Raw genomic sequence first — 19,998 nt, 5'->3', positions numbered from 1 at the left:
GTGATAGACTAATTAATGCGGTAACAATAGTAACGCAATTCATACACATAATAAGGAAATATAATTATAGCGACTCGGAGCGATTCTCCGGTTTTCTTGGATTCTTTGAGTTCCCACATCTATTAGTTGAGTTACAGGTTATTTAGACGATGCAAGAACTCACATGATTGTTTTATGTTGAATTTTAAATGTGAATGTGCCTTAATGCGGAGCATGCATGGCGTTTGGAGTATCGTCGCATGCGAGTTCCCGCACCAGTTAACCTTTAGATAACGTGCTCTTTTTAGCACTCATGCGCAACGCAACTAAACTTGCATTCGAGATCCCGTCTATCTGAGTTACGGAAGTAGGTACTGATAAGATTAGACCATCTGCAGGCCTTTGCTGAGGGATTCCACGTGCTCCTTGGCCTTCATGCGGAGCGCCGCGATGGAGGAGGAGCGCGGGTCGGGCGGCGGCGCGGGCGCCGGCGCCGGCGGCGTCAGGTAGCTGGGGTAGCCGGAGGGCGGGTGGCTCAGGAAACCTGAGGAAAAAAAAGCGGCCAAGTGCGAGTCGGACTCGCCCATGAAGGGTTCCGTATTTAGGCGATTTATGACGTATTCAAAAAAAACTACTTGCTAGATCACGTTCAAACCAATTTTCGGTGGAAGTTTACATGGTAATGTACATCATATATTTTTTTTAGTTTTATCATTCTCTTATTTTAGAAGTTAGGGGGGGGGGGACACACATTTTACCACTTTGGAAGTGTCTCTCGCGCAAACTATTCAGTTTAGAAAAAAATGATATTAGAAACCTCAATATCATTTTTGAAGACCTATCCATAGATACCCCACACGTATGGGTTTGATGAAAATAAAAATTTTGAGTTTCAGTTCGAAGTATGGGGAACCCCAAAAATTTATTGTTTTTTTTCTATTTTTGTGTGAAAATCTTAATGCGGTTCACAGAATACATCTACTTACCAAGTTTCAACAGTATACTTCTTATAGTTTCGGAGAAAAGTGGCTGTGACATACGGACGGACAGACAGACGGACAGACAGACGGACAGACAGACATGACGAATCTATAAGGGTTCCGTTTTTTGCCATTTGGCTACGGAACCCTAAAAATCGTGTTAGGTATAATGTTCATAATTAAAATGTGTAGTGTTCTGATTCTAGCCTCAGCTGAGTTTTAGTTCATAACACCCGAAATACGCATTATCGGGAAAAAAACCCTGCAAAAAATTGCCGATAAATAAAATGGACTTGTAGAGACATAAAAATGAGTTCTAGTTATGGTTTTCATGAATTACCAAGATTTCCATGAAGGAGTGTGGAAAATCAATGACCCGTTGCACTAATTTTGATAAATGTGCGTACATAATACAGGCGTTTATCCGACAGGCATAAACTCATGCGGATTGGAGAGCCTGAGGTGCTTAAAGAAAACGTCATGTGATCATGACCCTCAATTATGAGATGAGAAAAGAAGATTGAAGAAGAATCTCTGCTCACCTGGTAGTGCGGTGAGTAGGGGAGGCGCGAGCCAGGGGTCCACGGGCAGCCCCAGTCCACCTAGCCTGGGGACCCCGCCGCCGCACCCGTACTCTGAGAGGCCGAGCCGAGCCGCTTCCATCTTCTCCTGGCGTCGCCATTTTGCGCGCCGGTTCTGGAACCACACCTGGAAGTAATTGAAAACAACGCTGTAGAACGATACATTACATGACGCTTATTCTATAAGTAGCTGGCAATTCTCCGAGAGAATAACAAATACCTACTTAAATCAATCCTGGTATGAAACCAAACTATTTTTGCAATACAACCAACAATCCAAAAAAGGGGGGACGGACTGAAAATCAACGCTGCGCCATCGGCTGACACAGCTTAGTATGTTGAGCCCGTTTATTTTATCACGCGTGATAATTGTAAATCTTATAGGTATATTTTGTAACTCGCACCATATATTTGCGTGGCGAAAAATGGTTTCTCATTCTTAAAATTATAACACCACAATCTCATACTTAGTTAAACTTGGGACATATTGTAGGTACCAACATCAACAATGTGTTTTATTGTATGTACAAAAGAAACGAACACAAACAGTCATAAAAATAAACTGAAAGGATACGTTTGTTATTTTCATGTAAGCGTGCACATTCTTGTCAAGAACTACTCGTATTTACTCATCATAACAGATATCATGTTTCTACGTTTGCATATTGGCTCCAACATTGGGTACCTATACATACCGACACAAAGTAAATTAAGGTAGCACATCTTCAGTTTGAAATGGTGGTTCAGTTTCAAAAGTAGCTTGTCGTAGCATCACACTACGCGCAAATGTACCATTCTCTAATAGTTTTAAAAGAGATACGTCTATGTATCTCTAATAATCTTTAATAGAAAAAAACCGACTTCTCTAACTACTAGCCTGGACCCACTTAATGGCGCTTATACTTTATTTGGTAATATGTATACATTTTATGGTAATCATAGTGGTATATTTAGTTTAGGTACCATAGTGATTTTCCGGGACAAGGTCCGGGTCCATGTCCGGATCCGAGTCCGGGTCCGAGACCGAGTACGGGTCCGAGTCCGGAGTCCGGGGCCCAGTCCAAGTCAAAATCGAAATTCAAAATCACAAAACGTGTACTATGCGTCGTTGAAGAGTTCTGTTCTGATCATCATCAGCAGTTCCACTTCATCAAATGCCACAGTTTGTAATGTAAATGCTTGATTTTCTGATGAAAATATATAAAATTCTATACGTATGCCTTTAAGATTTTAGAAGTTCCCTCTATTGCTCATGGATCCCATGTTCAGGACTTGATATTGACATAAATGTGCCTAAAAACCTAACTTGCTTAACAAACATAACGAAAAGGACAAATTGCCAAATGCGAGCTATGCGTCGTTAAAGAGTTCCGTTATGATCATCATCAGCAGTTCCACTTCATCAAATGAGACAGTTTTTAATGAAAATGCTCGATTTTCTGATGAAAATACAAAAATCTCTATACGCATGCCTTTGGAGGAGTTCCCTCGATTCCTCGTGGCCACATGATGGGAATCATCAGAACTCGAGCTTGACAAAAATGTGGCTTAAAAACTTAACTTGCTTAACAAACATAACGAAGAGGACAAATCGCCAAACGTGAACTATGCGTCGTTGAAGAGTTCTGTTTTGATCATCATCAGCAGTTCCACTGCATCAAATGCGACAGTTTTTAATGAAAATGCTCGATTTTCTGATGAAAATACAAAAATCTCTATATGCATGCCTTTAAGATTTGAGGAGTTCCCTCGATTCCTCATGGATCCCATCATCAGAACTCGAGCTTGACAAAAATGTGGCTTAAAAACTTAACTTGCTTAACAAACATAACGAAGAGGACAAATCGTCAAACGTGTACTATGCGTCGTTGAAGAGTTCTGTTCTGATCATCATCAGCAGTTCCACTTCATCAAATGTCACTTTTTTGAATGTATATGCTTGATTTGTTGATAAAAATACAAAAATCACTATATGTATGCCTTTAAGATTTGAGGAGTTCCCTCGATTCCTCATGGATCCCATCATCAGAACTGGGTTTTGACAAAAACGGGACCAATCTGTAAGCATATACATGCAATCAAAAAAAAAATTCAAAATCGGTCCAGCAATGACGGAGATATGGAGTAACAAACATAAAAAAAAAAAAAAAAAATAAATAAAAAAAAAAAACATACAACCGAATTGATAACCTCCTCCTTTTAGATTTGGAAGTCGGTTAAAAAACAGACTTTTTAGGGTTCCGTAGCCAAATGGCAAAAAACGGAACCCTTATAGATTCGTCATGTCTGTCTGTCTGTCTGTCTGTCCGTCTGTCTGTCCGTCCGTATGTCACAGCCACTTTTCTCCGAAACTATAAGAACTATACTGTTGAAACTTGGTAAGTAGATGTATTCTGTGAACCGCATTAAGATTTTCAGACAAAAATAGAAAAAAAAACAATAAATTTTTGGGGTTCCCCATACTTCGAACTGAAACTCAAAAAATTTTTTTTCATCAAACCCATACGTGTGGGGTATCTATGGATAGGTCTTCAAAAATGATATTGAGGTTTCTAATATCATTTTTTTCTAAACTGAATAGTTTGCGCGAGAGACACTTCCAAAGTGGTAAAATGTGTGTCCCCCCCCCCCTGTAACTTCTAAAATAAGAGAATGATAAAACTAAAAAAAATATATGATGTACATTACCATGTAAACATCCACCGAAAATTGGTTTGAACGAGATCTAGTAAGTGGTTTTTTTTATACGTCATAAATCGCCTAAATACGGAACCCTTCATGGGCGAGTCCGACTCGCACTTGGCCGCTTTTTTAATCCATATCTTATAAGTATCACTTAAACTCGAAACCCTATAAGCTAAATGTTAGTCAAGTTGTGACAAAATTAAAACTAAAAATTTATTTTGATTTAGATTGTGGCACATTTTTTGATAGATACATATCTCTATTTGGAACAGTGTTCCGGGGAAGAAGATATGACATACTGACAGATGACCTCGCTCTTCAACTCGTGACAGTACATAATGTTGGTTCGGTCGAAGTCGCTGGGAACCTATGGATAAGGTCTGCACAGGATTACCCTTTGTGGTGATCGATGTACTTACTTATGATGTTCACGTGTTCAGTACCCATCAGGGTCGGGCAGATAACGCAACATGGCTTTTGCAATGTCAAAGTGTGATAATGTCATTTATGAAAATATGACGTCCACAAAAGTACTCCCTCACTTTGTTCTCTTCAAGTCCGTGCAAAAGTTACTCTAGTGAGTCTAGTGGACTCTTATGGCTGGTAAGGAAGATCAGTCGTTGCATCCTCCTTTGGGTACTTACATTCAACATGTGAACACTGCGGCTAGCTATCAAAAATGCTCGCATATATGTTACTGTATTTAGTAACACTGTGCCATGTCCCAACGTTGGCGGAGCCCCACATGGCATGATGGCACGGGCCGACACCATCGCTCACCCGCAGGGTTACCAACTTGCCTCAGATTTATGCCGTTTAACTTTTTAACCCAATTAGTTCCTAATTGGCCGTTTCGGTTCCGTGGCCAACACTTGCGATTTTAACTAACACGAGAGTCTGAGGAAGTTTGGCTTGCTAGTTAAAATACTGGATTAGTTACAATACACAGAAATATACATCATGCAACATGTTTTTGTTATGTTATGAAAGACCTAACAATTGTAATGATCATTGGAACATTACTAACACATATTAACATTATGTAAAACTTCTTAGAATCAGAATCAGAAATATTTATTGCGTAGCCAGACATTATTTTTTCTTGTATGAAAATATGTTAATAGACAAGATACTTTACACTTTAATAGTATATCATGAACCACAAGGGGTCAGGTCAGGCGTAGATATATCATATTCTGCGTGACGTAGACAAATAATTCAAATTCGCTTTCATGTATTACGTCAGCCTTAACAAACCTACTCAAGTCAACAATCGTCACACTCATTTAAAATTCCTATGAAATAATATCTCAAAACAAACACAATAATTTCTCCCGCGTGACAACCTTGCGAGCGTCGTAGATATGGCAACACGACACGACACGACACAGACACCACAGCGTCGCGCGACGCGCAAGACCCGCGCCGTTTTATTGCTGTACGGCTTTGACTTCATCGCCACTAAGTGGTTAATGGCAATTGGCGTTGCGAACTTGTGTTAGTGGCATTTAACTTGAACGATGGTTTAAAGTTAATTTGATTTTATTATTTTGTTGATTTTAAACTTTTTGAAATACAAGGGTTAAGATAGTCTATAGGCAACGTATGTTACATAATACATCATTATACTTATACCCATTATAATTATACTATTTTTAAGAACGATTGTATGACTTGTAAAATGTAGTTAATTTTACCAATAAAGATCTGTATATCTGTATACCTTCTTTTTATATATTGTTTAGTAGAGCACTTATTACTCTATCTCTATCAATAAGCCAGGCTTGAACGCACGATTTTTTTTGATTTGTCGATAAATGGATTAATAATTGTATTCATTCCGTATTTTACTTTTGGCTGTAAAGTAAATATTTGATTAGTAATTACTAGGTAGTTGATGTGTATCGTAGTCTTCAATAATAAGTATGTATTATATATTGAATGTGTAGCTGACATTCGTTTTAGGAGACAAGTTGTTAATGTTTCGATACGATAGTTACAATAAAACACAAGTGACGGTCTCGCCAGAAGTCATTGCCTCGATGGAGCTCTTGGAACTTGTTAACGTGTTCCAAACGACGCGCCAACTTTCCCAACTCGCCGTATATTACCCGAATTTAATACATTTGACAGCCGTGCATGTCCCTCGGAATCGAACCGGGCACGCGATGCCACCCCTGAATCATTTCACACTACAATTTGACACCGCGAATGTATGGTAATGTTCGAAAATGTCCTTTAGCTTACGCGATATAGAATATTATATCCCTTGGTCCTCCGAGCTGGTCCTGCTAATTCGATGTTAGTTGTTTAGAACTTTAGAATGGTCGTGATCGAGCTCGAACTGATTCTTATAACATACAAATGAGTCAAATGACGAATGAACTCCTTAGCGGTGCGAGTCGAACGAAAACTATAGTGACTCAGTATACTCGTAAGTACGCTTTTAGCCGACTTAAAAAACGGATCTCAATCCTCTTTCTGTTCATTCCTTGATTTCTTGAAGATGCTGGATCGATTAAATTATTTATTTGGGAAGGTCACTATCACTATCATCGAGTGAGAATTCGATGTAATGAAATCGGGATTATTACATAAGTGCGACCTCAAGTGTGCGATGCACGATTGTGAGACAATATTTTTTTAACGACACTGCAATTCTGCGAAGTGATATTGTGCGACATATCACTACTCGACCATACTATAGTCCGGCAGTATTTTTGATCGAAGTTAAATTGTGCGACATATTACGGCTCGACAATACTTCTAGTGCACGACAGTATTTGTGGGGCTACGGGTACCTATTTATTTTTAACATGGTCTCGGTACTTACATTGTTTCTTCTCAAAAAACATTTCCTTCATAACTGAACTTCCTATTTTTGGGCGCTTTGCCCTTCGGGCATCTGAAGCTACCTAACGAACCTAACCTACCTATTGATTTAGTATGACCTCCGTGAAAACATTACACTTGGGGGAAATATAGGTAGGTAGGTCAGGTTCTTTAGGTAGCTTCAGATGCCCGAAGGGCAAACTGCCCAGAAATAGGAGCCCCGCGGGGCTCCGTCTAATTAAGTTGTGAGGGAAATATTTTTGGAAAAGAAACACTTAGTACGGTGGGACTGTGATAAAAATAAATAAAAATAGAGTGCGACCACGGTTAAAACGCGAATATTTCGCACAAACGATATTCGCTCAAACGGCACATCGTATAGTCGTGCATCGCCTAATAATGTTTCGCACGAACAATAGTTCCCACAAATGACATGTCGTACTATCGTACATCGCCTAATCATACGTCGCACTAACAATACTTCGCACAAGCGTGTGTCGCACTCCCGTAGTAAAACCCAATGAAATCTTGGATCAAGCAACCATCACTTTTCAAATGTTATACAATAGACCCGTCTATCTAAGATGTTATTTTGATGGCATTTTAAACTGCTTGTACGAGGGTTGTTTGAGAAGTAACTTGGTTTCATATCAAAAAATAATAATATTGCAAATGTATTTATTTTATTTCTCTACGTAATCCCTCCGAAGTTCTACGCACTTGTCCCAACGAGTCTGCAACTTCTCTATGCCTTCACGGAAGTGCGTTTCTTCAAGGGCCTCAAAATACGCATTGACCTCCCATATAACCTCCTCATCGGACTTAAAATTTCGCCCTAAGAGAAATGTTTTCAGTTTCGGGAAGAAGTGATAGTCCGACGAAGCCAAATCTGGTGAATAAGTAGGGTGTGGAAGAAGTTCCAATCGTAACTCCGACAATTTTTGTGCAGCGACACGACTTGAATGCACCGGAGCGTAGTCATGGTGAAAAATCACATTATTTTTTGCCAAACCTGGACGTTTTTCAGCTATTGCCGCCTGTAACTGATCCAAAAGTGATGCGTAGTATGCTCCAGTTATAGTTTTTCCCTTGGCCAGGTAAGCAATTAAAAGTATCCCTTTGCGTCCCAAAACACAGACGCCATCACCTTTCCAGCAGACGAAATGCATATGGCTTTCTTTGGAGTCGGCTCATCATGACCAGCCCATTGTTTCGACTGATGTTTCGTCTCCGGGATGTAGTGATGGATCCAGGTTCCATCCATAGTAACAAAACGGCAAATAAAATCTGTTGGATTTTTTTAAACACCTGCATATCTTCATCAGATGTTCACATGCGAATACGCATTTGTTCTGGAGTCAGTAATCGCGGCACTTACCTTACACAAAGCTTTTTCTTGTGCAAATAGTCGTGTAAAATAAAATGCACCCGCTCAGAAGAGATGTTTGTGGCTTCAGCTAATTCGCGTATTTTCAATCTTCGGTCGGCTAAAACTAAATCATGGATTTTATCGACGATTTCGGGTAAAAGTGCTGTTTTCGGGACTCCAGGGCGAGGTGCATCTTTAATGCATGTCCTGCCTCGCTTAAACTCATTTACGCAAAGTCAAATCGTTCCCTAGGAAGGACACGAACTACCCAACGTAGGTAAAATCCTTTTATGGATTTGTTTCACAGTTTTGCCTTCCAAAAAAAGAACTGAAAAACTCCACGAATTCCAATTTTCTCCATTTTCCCGCGTAACTCAGACCAGTTTTGTTTGAACTACTGTCAAATGTCAAATTCCTGCCAAAAATGACATGACGCCACATATTAAATATGTTTAATTACTAAACTAAATCAATACATACAGAGTTGACGCCAACGCCATCTATACGTAGGCGAAACAAATTACTTCTCAAATTACCCTCGTAAGTAAGCGTAGTAATTTGGATCTTCCATCACTTCACCTCCTTCACTTCACTCAATCCTCCTTAACTTCCTCAACCTTCCTTGACTTCCTTGACTTCACTCAATTGTTTAGTTGCACATATCTCATGACTTATCCAATCAGTCATTAAGGCAATCTATTAAGTAAGAAAGAACACCTGATGTGTCTCATATGTTGGAGAGAGAACTTGATTCGCTGTCAAACATTGGTTTTGTTGGACAGTGAGCATTTGGTATTCTGTGCAAAGAGGTCAAGTTTCGCTGGCACTATAGAGAGTTGTCTCTCTTACCAATGGGAATATACAAGTTAGTTTTCGGGTAGTGTCGTCGAGTTATACCCCGTAAAGCAGTTTAATGCCTGGCACATCAATTACCGACGTTTGATCGTGTGATCGTTCGGTCGTAAACGCTCTCTCTCGTCTGCCGACGATCGACGACGGCACGGTGTAACGCGAGCTTTTGTCTATCTGTCACGCGATGCTTTTTATTTGCCATATATTATGAGGTAAGAATAGGCAAAATGGCTTTTTTCATAGCCGTTTTGGTAATCGAGAATGACTATGTATTTGAATTTGTCTGAATATGTTTGCTAAATAACTTTTACGGTGGACTTATTAAGTGGTGGTACCTATTAGTTATACATTTTTAATGTAGAACAAGTTTTTTAACACAATATCAAATTTTACTCCGGCTCCGGTCGATGTGTTTAAATACTATTTATTGCAATCTTGCTTGTATGCATTTTAATTATTTGTAAAAGTGATAATTTGTAGGTCAACGGTATTGTCAATTTTCAATAAGAAATAAATGCATCTAAGTAAATCAAAGAAAGTAAAACTGTATTAATCAACCATTTTTGCAAAACCATTAATATAATTTATACTAAGATCGACCGAAACCGTTATTAAAATACGCGTTGATTAACAAATCCGCATTGGACCCAACAATTATAGCATTAAGTCCGAACATTAATTCCCGCGACTCGCCAATGAACAGAATTAACAAGAATTAACGTGGACATTTGTCGCGACCAGTTATGGCTATTAATAAGTGCCACTCACGCGATTTCCACCTGCGACCTCCACCATGTCTTTAAAACAAACGCGTGCCACACTAAAATAAACTTTCTGGTCTTTAAATTAGGTCTAGTTTTGAGCGATATGGCTGAATATGAAGCGAGGTTTCGACAGTTACAAAGGCCAACTAATTTCTTATTATGATAATGTGTCATTAAAACCTTGTTTGCTTGTGTTAAGGGCTGTATCGGCGTGGCAGCGCGCCTAAGCGGCGTTCTGCGTGATATTAACACTTAGTACTGGAACTTTCAGAATGAATGGCGCTGTAATTTTAATTTTCTCGTACCGAGTTTAAAAGTTACACAAATGGCGTTTATAAATTAGTGTTTTATTGTTGTGAGTCACTGTTTTTAGTTGGCCTTCATTTTGGACTGGCTTATTCGTATTAGGGAAGCGTGAGCAGATTGTCGAGTTAGAACCACGAAAACTTAGTTATTTTCTTCGCGTAGATATAGGTAGGTAACGCAAACAAGTTTTATTTTATCTTCCATAATATATGTCATATGATATTGGAGGTTTATTAATTCTTTATTTTTGTGAGATCGTATAAAGTATTATTACATTAAAGATAACTAGACCTCCCACAATAGGTGGGTGTTAAAATAATGTTACTTATATCATATTAGTGAAGAGTATCGCGTCAAAAAATGCTTCCTATTGTGTCTGTAGGTAATAGTCGCTAAGAGTGCCAGTAACTTGACACTCAAATAAACAAACTAATAGAAACAACTCTCAAATACATTTGTTACAAGTTCTGATTGAATAAAACGACAATAATTGAAATAAAACAACATCCCGCCCGCGCCAACTGTCGCTCAAAAAACAGTGATGGCGGCATGACAGCTGTCAGATTTGCGCGCCAAAACGCCGCGCGCTGATTGGTGGAATTTGAATCTGATTGCGTCTGCAATTGGATTAGTCGTGCTTGTGTTGTGTTTTAGCTGTAATCGACCAGTAAATTGACTTGTGGAATGGACATATGGGTTTGAGAGGGAGAGGACAAAGAGTAATTGATTCTTTTCATTATTTTTTACACACTTGACTTTGTGCTTGATGAATGTTGATGTTATTTGATGCAGTTTTGATGGATGAATAAATGCAAAATGGTAACTTAGTGATCGGTGATTTCATTTTAGTGTTAAGTAAGTAGGTACCTACACTTCGTCATTTTAGGTAATTTGAGTCGCTTTAAAGGGCTTTGGGTAGATTTCCTTAAATAAAAGATAACGCATAAATAATATACTCATTACTCGTACTGAGCAAGTGTACAGTCAGCAGTGCTTCTTGCAGTTTTATGTCTAAGACTTTTAGATCGAATTAATTGAGGATTTCCTACGAAGGTATACCCTTAAATACTAAAGTAAGGCCTACACAAGCCCAACGGACGCGATAACTTGTGTCGAGGGACCAATAACCAGCACAAGTCGCCCCATTAGCACCTCTGCACTTTACACTACACGATACGTACCTACGACACACGACATGGACTCTGGACGTGACAATTAATACAACACTGCGTCGTAGAATTTGCTGAACCTGATGTTTGGATGCGAACATACAATGTGCGGTGCCAGTTTAAGCACAGAGTTGACCAGCGTGAGTGCGGTGTGTAGCGACGCTTGGCGCAGCAACCCGTGTCGTACGAGTGTCGTGTCGTCGTGTCGTAACGCGTAGAAGCGCCACGCTAATTTAATTTTTATCGCCACCCGCGCGGGCAGCTCCGCCGCTAATCAATTATCCAGTGCAATAGACTATTAAACGGATTTCACTAATTGATATATTAAGCAAAATCTTTATAAGCAAAAATATTATTATGCCCATTTGTTCAACATAAACTAAATTAAAGCGAGTAGACAATAAACTAATTTAAAGCAAGTAGTACACAATTTAGTTTATTATAGTCAACGACTTCAGGTCGATGACACATGAACATGAACATGGAATAAAAAAAAACCTATTTAAAAACCGGCCAAGTGCGAGTCGGACTCGCGCACGGAGGGTTCCGCACCATCAACAAAAATAGAGCAAAACAAGCAAAAAAACGGTCACCCATCCAAGTACTGACCCCGCCCGACGTTGCTTAACTTCGGTCAAAAATCACGTTTGTTGTATGGGAGCCCCACTTAAATCTTTATTTTATTCTGTTTTTAGTATTTGTTGTTATAGCGGCAACAGAAATACATCATCTGTGAAAATTTCAACTGTCTCGCTATCACGGTTCGTGAGATACAGCCTGGTGACAGGCGGACGGACGGACAGCGGAGTCTTAGTAATAGGGTCCCGTTTTTTACCCTTTGGGTACGGAATCCTAAAAACGAGTTTTTATAAACATAAGTACGACTTTTCTATATGTCACCAGCTCGAACGACATCATGAAAAACGGAGAACAATTATATTACAGTACTAAGTAAATACCTACCCACACACACAAACGTCGGTAAAGAGTTTTATTGCATTTCATGACAGAAGGGTGTCACATAGCTCGCGGTATTTGAGTTGCGGCGACACACACACACACACAGCTGTACTGTTTTATTAAAAGTGTGACTGAGTACGTGCACGTGAGGGTCACAGCGTGGAGAGGACAATTTAAACCTTTTCATCTGAATTAGAATAAGGGCTCATTTAACATTTATATTAGAGAACATTAATAACATTATTTATTAGAGAGAAATATGTGAGTGAGAGTTATACATATAACATTGCGGTATTTGATCGATCGCGATTCGATCGAGTTTGCGCGGCGTCTAAATCAGCCTTAAGTTTTAAAGGTTGTTAGAACACAATCATTTCAGTAATTCATGTATTTTACTAGAAAAATAAGAAAAATTACGAAATTCTGATACCACAAGCGCTGGTGGCCTAGCGGTAAAAGCGTGCGACTTGCAATCCAGAGGTCGCGGGTTCGAACACCGGCTCGTACCAATGAGTTTTTCGGAACTTATGTACGAAATATCATTTGATATTTGCCAGTCGCTTTTCGGTGAAGGAAAACATCGTGAGGAAACCGGACTAATCCCAATACGGGCCTAGTTTACCCTCTGGGTTGGAAGATCAGATGGCAGTCGCTTTCGTAAAACTAGTGCCCACGCCAATTACTGGGATTAGTTGCCAAGCGGACCCCAGGCTCCCATGAGCCGTGGCAAAATGCCGGGACAACGCGAGGAAGATTTTATTACGAAATTCTGATACCAAACAAAATAAAGAAATGGAATCTAAGTAAAAGCCCTTTTTTGGGGATTATGTTAATTACAAACTTATATGATATTGTGCTTAATTAAGCTCTCACATATTTTGGTAATAGGAATATTTATCTTTCTTGTATCGTTAAAATGACATCCGTCAACTCAAACAATTTTAATGCTCGATTCAATTGTATCCTACCGACCGCGCCACTTAAGTATACAATTTAATTTGACTTGAAAAAATATTAAATTTGACTGACTGATCTATTCACTGATCTATGTATTGCATTTTTAGAAGAGACAAATGGATCAAACGGTGAACGAATAAAAAATCACGCTCAGGTAAAAAGTATTTAAAATATCGCTGACAATTTTATGTATAGGTATTGTTATAATATATGACACGGCGTCTTTTACAGTCAATATCTGTACCATGAACAAAGAGAAAATGTAATATGGCTTTGATTTGTAACTTATAAATTGAGACAATTATGTTTGTGTTGGTGGGTCGGCCCAGGAATCGCTGGATTGATTGATGTGACGGCGGATCTGCTTCAGTTTCACGTCGGTAAGAGCCAAAATAGTTAGTTAGTTAGTTAATTATGTCTATTCAAATACATGTCCAAGTATCTACCTATAATACTTGATTCAGATCAACTAACACAAACTCCCCTCTTGTTGCCGATGAGATTAGTGCGAGGAATAAATGGAATCTCCTCGTTTTGTGGCGATACAGCGCGGCCGGAAGACAAGGGCGTACTCCATGGTGGGTGGCGCTATCCGTGTGATAAAATAAGCGTCACTTTTTAACACTGCACGATTGAAAGAGACATACATTGTTATTATCACGCTGTCAAGTAGACAAGAGCGACCATCATATCGGTGCTGGTATTTATCAAGAATAAATGGTATTATAGTAGATTCTGTTAGGTTGGAGGAGATTGTACATGTAGGTTGTAGTGGTATGTAGCTAGTAAGTTAAGTATAGATATAGTTTAAGCATAAGACGCGACTCCATGTAAGACAGTGATTAAAGAGACGTAGTCCTAACACGTTGTTTTCACTCAGTTTCCGCTCCCGCCTGCCCCACACAGCACATGGCGACCTTGCCATTGACGCGCGAACGCGTTTCGCTTCGCTACAAGGACATTAATTGTAATTAAAAGGAAGTGCTAAAAATGAACAGATATATAAAAGTGCAGGACTCAAATTAATTATGTGTTATATGAACTTTTCATTCTTGTGGTGCATTTTCAAACGTCGTGGATAATTTATTTTATAAAATATGGGCAAGTCATATTCAAAACAAGAAGAAAAGGAGGTGATCATCACTCAAAATGCAGCCGGGAGTAATGCAGCAACTACGGACCAGTCAGAACAAATACACATCAATAACTGGCTTCTGGGTACAATTTTGGCTGTTATTGGATTAGCCGTAATTGTGTATTTATTCAGAAAATATAAGGAGCAACAGAAGAAATGGATTAGGCGCCAGATTAGATCGGAGGTGTTACAAGGTCTGCAAAGAAGATTGTCATGGAAAAGGAAGGCGGAGCAACCAGAAGGAGAAGCGGAAGTTTAAAATAATCGTAGATGGAGCAACGGTTACAGGACATTTACAGTGAGTTACAGTTAATCCATGTTAATCTACGAAAGTTAGGTATTGATAAACGGTTAAAGCGAAAAGATTATGTACGACAGAAAATAGATAGAGCAAAATCACTTTACGATAGTTATGAAAATATTGTTAGCTTATTAGATAGTGAGATAGTCGTCGAAAGTGCGTATATTTTAGATTTAGTTATAGAAAATATAAATTTAATATATAAAAAAATCTTGTCATTTGAGAATCAAGAAATTGTTAGTAAAACAGCCACAATGGATAAATTCGATATCAAAGCGGCAGCCACTTTAATCCCCGTAATGAATGGCACGGAGGAAGTTACGGAAAAAATTATAGAAAGCGTAGAAATGTATGAAACATGTTTGACAAATGATAGTTGTAAAAAATTGCTGATTCCTTTCGTATTAAAAACACGTCTCAACAAAGCTGCAAAGCTTAAGTTAAAACAAAATTATGATAAGATTTCAGATTTAATTTCAGATATGAAAAAATACCTGCTTACAAAAAAATCGGCATGTTCCATTTTAACACAGCTTAACAATATCACTCAGAAAGAAATGTCGGTAAAGGAATACGGTGACAGAATCGAGGAAATGTTTGTAAATCTCACGATTTCGCAAGCGGATTCCAATGACAGCGCTTACGAAATTTTGAGACCTATAAACGAGAAAATGGCGGTTAAACGATTTGCAGATGGCCTACGAAATAGGAGGCTAGGAACAATAATTTCAGCCCGGGACTACGAGTGCCTCAAGGACGCGGTGCGAGCGGCCGAAGACGAAGAATCGGCCCAGCAGCCATCGCAAAACATATTTCTGAACTCCGTGGGAAGCAGAGGTAAGTCCAACTATTTTTATAACCGACACAGACCCGTTTATCAGGGTTACACGAACAGAGGCTACCGAGGCTATGATATTAGGTATCCAGGTGCAGCGCCAGGCCGCGGAACCTTCGCTCATCGAGGTAACCAGTATGTGCGACAACCTCGTTTACAACATCCGCAAAACTTTAGAGGGAGATACGGCTATTATAGGGGTTCCCGAGGCAGCCGAGGCAAACCCATTTTAACAGCAATCCCCAGGCCGAACGACGTAAATAGGGAACATTCACAAAATAATGAATCGATCCAGTTTTTTCGATTTTAACGTGTTTGCTTATAACGGCGGTTACGATTTCATTACGATCTATATTAACAACAAGAAACGAACTTTAATTTTAGATACTGGAGCAGGTATATCTATATTAAAACGAAACGTGATATCCGAGACCGATATTGTAAACAAAGACATTGTTATAATTAACGGCATAGGTGGACCGCTTCGCTCGAATAATTATGCTGACATAATGATAACGCTTGAGAACCAGGACGTGTTCGAACATAAATTCCACTTATTCGACGAATTACCATTTATAGAGGATGGTATTATAGGTTTAGATTTCATGAGAACTTACATTGCGGATATCAGCTATAAAAACGATACTTTAACCTTGTTTACTAGTGAGGGAGAGAGTGTGGTACCAATTCATAAGAGTAGCGATTATGATTGTTTAGTAATTCCAGCGCGGAGTGAATCAATGCATTTACTACCATTTCATACGAATAAACAATGCGATTACGTAGTTAGAAATAAACACCTTATGGAAAATATATTTTTGGCAGGAGGTATAGTCAGACCGAAAAATGGGAAAATCCCCGTTCAAATTTTAAATACAAGTGAAAAAGAAATTCGATTACCGGTATTTGACATAGAGACGGATATTTTGGATAATTTTGTATTATGTACACTCGCGGACAATAAAATTAAACCGGACGTTAATAGGGTGAAACAATTATTACCACTTATAAATTTAAGTCACTTATCGTTAGAAGAAAGGAAATCAATAGAAATAATATGCGCAAAATTCTCAGATATATTTTATTTAGAAGGAGATAAATTAACTACAACAAATATCATGACTCAATCCATAACTTTAAAACCCAATACTCAACCTGTATATACCAAACCATACAGGCTTCCAGAATCATTAAAACCAGAAATAAATAAACAAATTAATAAAATGTTGCAAGAAGATATTATTGAAAAATCCAATAGTGAATGGTCAAGTCCTATATTATTAGTTCCAAAAAAAGAGGATAGCACAGGTAATAAAAAATGGAGATTAGTAGTGGATTTTAGAAAAGTTAATGAAACTATACAGGATGACAAATTTCCCCTCCCGAATATTACGGAAATTCTCGACGCACTGTCAGGAAGTGTTTACTTCAGTCATCTAGATTTAAGTCAAGGGTTTTACCAAGTAAGCCTAGAGCCGGAAAGTAGGAAAATCACAGCATTCAACACTAGTACAGGGCAATATCATATGAAGCGTCTCCCGATGGGTTTAAAGATATCAGCGAATGCGTTTTCAAGGGTAATGTCAGTTGCACTGTCAGGATTAACTTACGAAAAATGCTTCGTATATTGTGACGACGTCATTGTATTTGGTAGAAATCTGGAAATGCATAACAAAAATTTAATCAAGGTATTTCAGCGATTCAGACAAGTTAATTTGAAGCTTAATCCCTTAAAGTGCGACTTTCTTAAGAAAAATATTTTGTACCTTGGCCATGTTGTTTCTGCCGAAGGAATTTTACCCGACCCAGCGAAAACAAAAATACTACAAAATTACCCAGTACCCACAAACGCAGAGGAAGTAAGAAGATTCGTAGCGTTTTGTAATTATTACCGAAAATTTATACCCAAGTTTGCAGAAATAACATTACCATTAAATTATTTAAGTAGAAAACATGTACCTTTCGTATGGTCTAAGGAGTGTGAGGAAGCGTTTACACATCTTAAGAATGCATTAGTTACTCCACCAATTTTGCAGTACCCGGATTTCAGTGAAAATAACGAATTCATATTACAGACAGACGCTTCCGGTAACGCAATTGCATCAGTACTATGTAATTCAAATATGCGACCAGTAGCATATACGAGCAGACCCCTTAATAAAGCGGAACTCAACTATCCAACAATACAAAAAGAACTTTTAGCTATAGTGTGGAGTATAAAATATTTCCGACCTTATCTTTATGGTAGAAAATTTACAATAATGACCGACCACAGGCCATTATTGTATCTTTTTGGGATGAAGGATCCCTCAAGTAGACTTACAAAATTTCGTTTAGAGCTAGAAGAATACAATTTTCAGATAAAATATATAAAAGGAAAGGATAACGTAATAGCAGATGCATTGTCAAGAGTAATTATAACTTCCGATGATTTAAAAGAGATAAACCATAACGTTTTAGCAGTATTGAATAGAGCACAGAAAAAGAGATTAGATGATGTAAGGAAGGATACGCAAGGTAACCCTAACATATCTTCGGACGAGAGGCCTGATCAACCTCGAGTTGCAGATATATTACGGAAGCCGAGCGATATAATAGATTTAACGTTTGTGAACGAAAAAACTATAAACGAGTTAAGACGTCAAAATAAAGTAACTTCAGAAGAAAAATGTTTAGTGTTTGTAGCAGTCGAAAAAGCGGTATATATAAATCTAAAATTCCAGTCACATTTCACGCGAGACGTATTTGTGAGCGAATTGAAAGATTTTTGCGAAAAAAATAATATAAGAAAACTATGCATAGTAAAAGATATTAAAAACGCGTTATTTATAAAAGAAATTTCGACTGAAATATATTCAAGAAAAGAATGGACCGGTCCTCAATTATTAATTGTTGAAGGTGTTAGGAAAATTGTCGACAATGATGAGAAAACATTTATATTACAAGACTATCACTTGCTGCCTACGAGTGGGCACGCGGGTGTAAGGCGAATGACGAATAATATAAAACGGAAATATTATTGGCCTACTTTAGAGAACGATGTAAGAATGTTTATAAAAAAATGTTCCAAATGCCAAATAATGAAACACTCACCTATTTTGAAGGAGCCAATGGCCATAACGTCAACGGCTGAATCGGCATTTGACAAAATATATTTAGACATCGTCGGCCCTTTAGATAAGGATATTGACGGTAAATACAATACAATGTGAGCTCAGTAAGTATGTGGAGGCGTATGCATTACCCGCGAAGGACACCGTGACCGTCGCAAAGGCGTTCGTAAGTAATTTTATACTAAGATACGGTGTTCCCAAGGCAATAGCGACTGATAGAGGAGCAGAATTCATGTCTTCAGTCATGGTAGAGGTATGTAAGTTATTGCAAATTGACAAACAGTATTCCACAGCTTATCACCACCAATCTTTGGGTGCCCTCGAAAACTCTCATAAAAGCTTACGTAACTTCTTGCGCATACAATGCGATGAACATATAGATACTTGGGGACAATGGCTACCGTTTTGGTGTTTTTCATATAACAACACTGTACATACTTCAACATCCTATGCACCCTTTGAACTTGTTTTCGGTAAGAAATGTATTTTACCAAGTAGATTAAGTAATGATATTGTTGAACCGGTTTACAATATTGACAATTATGCTATAGAGTTAAGATATAGGATACAATTAGCTAATAAAGACGCACGTAGAAAATTAATTTTAGATAAAACTAAGCGTAAAGAAGTGCATGACAAAAACGCTAAATCAAATGTGTACGAAAAAGACAGTTTAGTTTTGTTAAGAAGTGAAAAAGGCACGAAAATGGACAAAGTGTTTCAAGGACCATACAGTGTCGTCGAAGATTGTGGACTTAATATTAAAATATTGAAGGACGGTAAAGTGGAATTAGTTCATAAAAATAGAATAAAACAGTATTTCGAATAATAGCATTTTCTTAATGTAAAAAAAAAAAAAAACTTTTATTTTTTTTTCTTTTTCTTTTTCACCCCAGAGGTGTAGTGGTATGTAGCTAGTAAGTTAAGTATAGATATAGTTTAAGCATAAGACGCGACTCCATGTAAGACAGTGATTAAAGAGACGTAGTCCTAACACGTTGTTTTCACTCAGTTTCCGCTCCCGCCTGCCCCACACAGCACAGGTATAATACGCCAGGTTATTAATAGATCACCTACAGCACACGATACAATATTTATCTTGACTTGTCATGCGCATTACGTACGTCTGCGTTCACCTCTAGTTGTCTACTACAGAATTTTTTAGAAAGGTGAGATTATT

The 19,998-nt window shown here is 38.3% G+C and overlaps 1 protein-coding gene across 1 annotated transcript in view; it reads right to left on the bottom strand.

The window, feature by feature from the left end:
- Positions 1 to 352: 352 nt before the first annotated feature.
- Positions 353 to 19,998, bottom strand: part of LOC134661096 (retinal homeobox protein Rx3-like) — a 59,901-nt gene continuing 40,255 nt past the window's right edge. Inside the window, exons 3-4 of the mRNA XM_063517038.1 lie at positions 1,502 to 1,667; positions 353 to 523 (exon numbers count right to left, since the gene is read on the bottom strand). Coding sequence (XP_063373108.1) covers positions 363 to 523; positions 1,502 to 1,667 — 327 coding nt within the window. The 3' untranslated portion in view covers positions 353 to 362. The remainder of the gene's footprint in view (positions 524 to 1,501; positions 1,668 to 19,998) is intronic.

The sequence above is a fragment of the Cydia amplana genome, chromosome 2 (genome assembly GCF_948474715.1).
Source record: "Cydia amplana chromosome 2, ilCydAmpl1.1, whole genome shotgun sequence".
In the NCBI taxonomy this organism is placed as follows: domain Eukaryota; kingdom Metazoa; phylum Arthropoda; class Insecta; order Lepidoptera; family Tortricidae; genus Cydia; species Cydia amplana.
The sequence above is the reverse complement of the archived record's forward strand: the minus strand, read 5'-3'. Positions and strand labels throughout refer to the sequence as shown.